This window comes from Pelophylax lessonae (genome assembly GCF_965119305.1).
Source record: "Pelophylax lessonae genome assembly, chromosome: 8".
Taxonomy (NCBI): Eukaryota; Metazoa; Chordata; class Amphibia; order Anura; family Ranidae; genus Pelophylax; species Pelophylax lessonae.
In genome coordinates, this window is record NC_138775.1 from 99,860,534 (window position 1) to 99,867,539 (window position 7,006).

The 7,006-nt window shown below is 44.1% G+C and overlaps 1 protein-coding gene across 1 annotated transcript; it reads left to right on the forward strand.

The window, feature by feature from the left end:
• Positions 1 to 485: 485 nt before the first annotated feature.
• Positions 486 to 5,051, forward strand: MIURF (mitochondrial elongation factor 1 upstream open reading frame; the record flags this gene model as incomplete). Its single annotated transcript, XM_082265043.1, has 2 exons — positions 486 to 577; positions 4,803 to 5,051. Exon 2 carries the CDS (start codon positions 4,839 to 4,841, stop codon positions 5,049 to 5,051), a length of 213 nt encoding a protein of 70 aa, XP_082121169.1. The 5' UTR covers positions 486 to 577; positions 4,803 to 4,838.
• Between the last annotated feature and the right edge of the window lie 1,955 nt (positions 5,052 to 7,006).

Genomic DNA, 7,006 nt, shown 5'->3' on the forward strand with positions numbered 1-7,006 from the left:
AAAGCTCTATTTGTGGGGAAAAAAGACATCAATTTTATTTGGGTACAGCGTCGCACGACCACGCAATTGTCCGTTAAAGTAACGCAGTGCCGAATCGCAAAATAGGGCCTGGTCAGGAAGGGGGTAAAATCTTCCGGTTTTAAAGTGGTTAATACAATAACAAAAATACGGAAACGTAAGCTGCTAACAAATTAAACAACCAAAAAAAAAAATTAAAGGTAAACATTACAATAACAAGTCAAACTAAACATTGACTAAAATGACTATATATAATGCAAAAGACATGCCTTTTTATTCTCACTGCATTGCCAATGGCTAAAAATAAGGCCACCAGATACGTATAAGTAGCTCTGCTAATGATTGAACATGACTGACACTCATAAGAACTATACTTCATTCATTTACTCAAAGTTCACCGCCCGTCTTCCTTCCCAGCATGCATTGCTCACGGGGCGCTCTCTCCTCCCCTCTATGGTTTTGTGTGCCTTCTTCCCCTCTATGGTTTGCTGAATCCGGAAATCGGTTCACACCCCCCGTGAAGGCGGAAGTTCTGACATCGTACCGGCGACCCTGAGAGGTAATAGGGCGGTGAGCAGCGTGTAGGAAGAAGGGGAATGGGGGCAGACCGTACTGACAGGCTTGTGTATGCAACCTGAGGAGTCATTCCATTGTCTGACTACACACAGCTCCATGATACTGATTTAACCTCTATTGGGCTCAACATCACTGCTTAGTAGTATTGGGTGTAATGGCACACTTAGAGTTTTCCCATCTCAAGGAGTTGGGAAAGAAGGAGCTCTTGTGAGTGTAGAAATACGAATACAAAACACACACTCCTGAGCACACAGAATCCCTATATAGGGACACAACTGCATACTTCCCAACTTAGGGCTTGTTCACACTTTACTAAACTTCTAATGCTTAACAAACGCTCCTATGGTTTTAGTATGGGCGTTAGACTTGCGTTAGTGTTGGCGGTAGACAAGCGTTTTGCAAGCATTATTGACAACTTAAAAATGCTTTCCAAATGCCCTATTGGCAGTTTTGAAGCATTTGAGCATGACAGCCCATTCAGACTGGCACGATCCGACTTTGTGGGGCGACTTCGGCGCGACTTGCACGGACTTCATATAATTGAAGTCAATGCAAGTCGCCTCCAGGTCGCCCCAAAGTAGTACAGGACCCTTTTTCTAAGTCGGAGCGACTTGTGTCACTCCTATTAGAACGGGTCCAGTGCTAATCAATGGCGAGCGACCGAGCGCGAATTATCAGGCTGACAAGTCGCCTGACAAGTCGCGCTAGTCTGAATGGACCCTTAAGGTACGTTAAAACTGCTGCAAAAAATGCCTATTCCATTACAGGAGATAAACTTATCTTAATGCCCTGCAACTGCCTGCCAGAGTGTTTGGGAAGCATTACTATAGACTTGAATGGGAAGCTTTAAAGCGGTTGTAAACCCTATAAAAAAAAAAAATAAAAAAAAAAAAAACCTGCAAGACAAAGGCATAATGAGCTAGTATGCATCGCATACTAGCCCATTATGTGTAACTTACCTTAAAACGAAGCCCCGACACGGACCCCCGGACATCGATGCGGGCGCTGCCATGATCCCTCGTCGTCTCTTCCGGGTTCGGCGGCTCCGGCGTGCTGATTGGCCAGAAGAGACGGCTCCGGCGCGCTGATTGGCCGGAGCCGCGATGACGTCACTCCCGCGCATGCGCGCGGGAGTGATTTTTCCGGCAAGCTCCCGGCAACTTAATTGACGGTCCCCCCGGACCTTCAGAGCGCATGCGCCGCTCGCGCGAGCGGCTGCATGCACTGTAAATATCTCCTAAACCGTGCCGGTTTAGGAGATATTATTTGTACCTACAGGTAAGCCTTATTATAGGCTTACCTGTAGGTAAAAGTGAAAAAAGCGGGATACTACCGCTTTAAAAGGCTTCAAACCCTTCCTGAATCGACACAAGGCTTCAATTGTTATGCAAACGCTTCATGTTTTGACAGTGTGAACAGCGCTGTGTGCTGTCCATTGTATCGTTTGAGGGGCGTTTATAATGCCTCTCAAATGCCTGCTTTTAATGCCAGTGTGAACTCTGGCATTAATAAAACCACTGGTACATTAATAAAACCACAAAAACAAAGAAAAAAGAATTGCTCTCATTGGGTGGATTTCACCTTGTGGTACATTAATCAGTATCTTTCTGCTAAATGTTCCAAGAGGTCAACATGTTTTGCATTTATCCGCTTCATCGGGACTTTGGCACAAAAAAGATATTTCCTATATAACAAAAGAAAAAAAAATATATATACAGTAAACCCCCGCTCCATCGCGGTTCAGTTTTTGTGGTCCCAGTATATTGCGTGTTTTTCTGTAATGTTATTTTACTATATAAATCATTGAAAATTAAATATTTTTGTGTTTTCCATAGCTCTTGCTCTGTGTCTCGGTATCTTTTATGTGTTTAAATTTGTTTCTATTCTTTAAAAGTGTGTTTTAAAGACCTTAAAATGCTTTTAAAAGTACAGTGACTGTAAAAAAAACATGCCTACAGTGTATTTTAATAGGATTTTTCTATTTTTCGGATTTTCACTTTTCGTGGGTCGGTCTGAAACTTAACCCCCGCGATGGAGGGGGGTTTACTGTATAAATATTATATGTATTTTACATTATATCTCTATATTTTAAAATCCACAATCAGTGTCACTACATTTATTTGATAATGTACTGCACCTATTATTGACACCTATTTACACAATTGTGATGCTCCACCATCATTGTTGGAGCTCTCATGGGATTATGGAAGTAAATGTAGTGACACAGCTTCTTGTTAATTTTTAACCACTTCAATACCGGGCACTTTTCCCCCTTCCCGCCCAGGCCAATTTTCAGCTTTTAGCGCTGTTGCATTGTGAATGACAATTGCGCGGTCATGCAACACTGTACCTAAACCAAATTTGTCATTTTTTCCCCACAAATAGAGCTTTATTTTGGTGGTATTTGATCACTGCACGGATTTTTCTATTTTGCTACACAAATAAAAAAAAGAACAAAGTTTGAAAAAATATTTTTTTTTTAGTTTGTTATAAAATTTTGTAAATGTTTTTTCCTGCACTGATGAGGCCGCACTGACAGGCACTGATGGGGTGGCACTATGCAGCACTGGTGGGCACTGATAGGTGGCACTGATAGGCAGCACTGGTGGGCAATAATGGGCACTGATAGATGGCAATGATGGGCACTGGTGGGCAGCACTGATGAGGAGGGCACTGGCGGGCTCCCTGAGCACTGATTGCCATCCCTGGTGGCCATCGTGGGCATCCCTGGGGTCATGGGTGGGCATCCCTGGTGGCTCTAGTGGCACCCCCCCCCCCCCCCCCAAGGGTCTGCACTGGTAATCAATGCTCTGACTACCAGCACAGACCCCCTCGTCAGGAGGGCGCGGATCGGCTCTCCTCTACTCAAGCCTGTTAGGCACAAACTGAGGAAAGCCAATCAATGGCTTTTCCTATTTACTATGTGACCAGCTGTGATTGGACACAGCTGGTCACATGGTAAAGAGCCTATATCGGACAAACTGACATTTTTGACACTTTTGGGGGTACCAGTGACATTACTACAGTATTCAGTGCTAAAAATATGCACAGTTACTGTAATAATGGCATTGGCAGGGAAGGGGTTAACCCTGTGGGTGATCAAGGGGTTAAATGTGTACCTAGGGGAGTGATTCTAACTGTGGGGGGGCTGGGCTTCTGAAATGACCATAGAGACATGTGATCCTATATAAAAGGATCACATGGGCTCTGTGATCATTCCAGGAACAAGAACGGTCAGCTGTGTTTACAACAGCTGACCGTTCTTCTCTCTCAGCGGGGAACGATCGGTGGGTGTCAGACGGCAATCGGAGCCACCTGCCCGCTGTATCGGCTTCCCCGCTGACGAGCGGGGGCGGAAGTGCTGCCACCAAGCAAACAACGTATCCATATATGTTATTTTGCCTGTACGAGCCACCGTTGTATAGTAAGCGGTCAGCAAGTGGTTAATAGAAGCTGCCTTGTTTTTATATTTAGTAAGTATGCTAAGTCACATATAGTTATTTTTTTTAATTGTTCAATATTGACATTCCTTGTTAAATAATTAATGAATTATCTTGTATATGTTTTAACCCAATAGTAAAACCATTTTACCTTCAGCCATTTTTGTTTATGCCAGATAAAATATTTAAGCCAACACCCTGCTACTATTTAAAACATGCTATTTTGCTTTAGCCTACCTTCACATCTGAGCAAAGCGTATTCCTGGTAGTTTTGAAGTGTTTTTTTCCCTGTGTTTTTGGTGCACACAACTAGAGCTTTCTTCCAGGTGCCCGTCTCAAGTTTCAAACATTTTTGCCTGGGCATGTGAAGGAGAGCAGTTCTAGAGGAGGAGAGGAGCCTGTGTGTGTCCAAAAACAGCTAAATACGCTCAAAAGAAGCTTTGTGTACTTTTTTGGGCGGGATCTGTAGAGTGACTGAACATACAAGTGTGATCAGGGACTGGATAGAAAGAATGGGATTCTGCACATTGACCATAATTAGGTATAGGGAAACAATCTGAAAAATACTCAGGTGTGAATGGGGGTTAAAGTTTTTATTTAGGTTCATGTTGTTAATTAAGATTAAGGAAATCATGGTGATTATTTCTGTTAGAGTTAAAGGACAAATGGTATGGGATTAATACATGGGGTGCCATTTTGATAGAATTTGCAGAAGGGGATCCACATTATACTCTCTCATTCATCTAACACTTCTGTCTTTGTCTGCAGACTGGCAGGACCAGCTCTTTTCTCTTCACACCTGCCATGGCAGGCTGGTCCCGGGAGGCAGTCCTAAAGCTGTACCGTGCCCTTCTGCGAGAGGGACGAAAACTCCAGTTTACTGAACGTGACTACTACTCATCTTATATACGTCGAGAGTTTAGGAAAAATCAAAGTCTTTCTAATCTGGAGGACAGAGAGAAACAGTTGGCAAAAGGACAGTTTTTCCTTCAGACCAAGCTAGGAGGACTAGTGTGAAAGGTGCTTTTCATCCATCATCCGCTGTTGTCTTTAACAAAAGGTAAAAAGCCTGTTTAATAAATGTGATTAAACATAGTAATCACTGCCGCTATGTTTATACTGTGTTTATACACTGCTCAAAAAAAAATAAAGGAACACTTTTTAATCAGAGTATAGCATCAAGTCAACTAAACTCCTGGGATATTGATCTGGTCAGTTAAATAGCAGAGGGGATTGTTAATCAGATTCAACTGCTTTGGTGTTAATTAAATTAACAACCGGTGCACTAGATGGGCAACAATGAGGCAATCTCCAAAACAGGAAGGGTTTTACAAGTAGAGGCCACTGAAATTTGTTTTCCTACTCCCTCTTTTTTGACTCTTTTTTTCACTAGTTTGCATTTGGCTAGGGTCGGTTTTACTACTGGTAGCATGAGGCAATACCTGGACCCTATAGAGGTTGCACAGGCAGTCCCAACTCCTTCAGGATGGCACATCAATATGTGTCGTTGTCAGAAGGTTTGCTGTGTCTCCCAGCACAGTCTCAAGAGCATGGAGGAGATTCCAGGAGACAGGCAGGTTCTCTAGGAGAGCTGGACAGGACAATAGAATGTGCTTAACCCATCAGCAGGACTGGTATCTGCTCCTTTTGTGCAAGGAAGAACAGGATGAGCACTGCCAGAACCCTGCAAAATGACCTCCAGCAGGCCACTGGTGTGCATGTCTGACCACACAATCAGAAACAGACTTAATGAGGGTGGCCTGAGGGCTCAATGTCCTCTAGTGGGCCCTGTGCTCACTGCCTGGCATCATGAAGCTCGATTGGCATTTGCCATTAAACACCAGAATTGGCAGGCCCACCACTGGCACCCTGTGCTTTTCACAGATGAGAGCAGGTTCTCCATGGATAAGACCATGAGAACGTTATGCTGCCTTTAAAAAATCGTTCAATATGACTAGTTTGGTGGTGGGTCAGTGATGGTCTGAGGAGGCAGGTCTGGCCCTACCATGGGTCCCACTTTGTCTATTTGACCCAGCCAGCACTTGGAGAGGGGCAGCAAACTGGCTCTGAAGATTTTTTTTTTTTCCCAGTAGTTTTGTGTGTCATCAGTTTGCAGCGCGTTAAGGGCGGCATTTCCCCATCTCATGCTGCCGCCCATAGTGCAAACTGATGAGTATGAGCAGGCGGAATGTCCTGTGATAGGAGGACTGAGGACAGACAGTGGGGGTTTGGTGGACTGGTCCAGTGGTGAGTTATGGAAGAAGATAACAGTATATATAATATTTTCTAAATTTTATGTAGGGGCCTTTTGGTTTTTATTTTGGGGGAGCGGGGGCAGCATTTTTTTCTTGGGCCAGCCCTCTGAGGAGTAATATCCATGGAGGGATGCACAGACCTCTACAGGCTAGGCAATGGCACCCTGACTGCCATTCGGTATCAGGATGAAATCTTAGACCGATTGTCAGACCCTACACAGGTGCAGGGGGGTCTTGGGTTTCTCCTGGTGCATGACAATGCAGCCAGTTCCTAGAGGATGAAGGAATTGATACCATTGAATGGCCCCTACGCTCGCCTGACCTAAATCCAATAGAACACCTCTGGGACATTATATTTCGGGCCATCTGATGCCGCATGGTTGCACCTCAGTCTGTTCAGGAGCTCAGTGGTGCCCTGGTCCAGATCTGGGAGGAAAAACCCTAGGACACCATCCATTGTCGGGCATCCCTACAAGCACGTGGCGGCCATACAAACTTCTCAGTACCAATTTGAGTTGCTGCATCATCTTTTCACTTTGATTTTCGAAGTGTCTTTGAATTCAGCCCTCTGTAGGTTGATCATTTTAAATTCCATCAAATGATGTGGCATCCTTTTGTTCCCAACACATTACCCAGTCCATATCAGTGTAGATATCCAGCATGATATTTTTCCCCATTGAGGTCTGATGTGTTTTCAAAGTGTTCCTTTAATTTTTT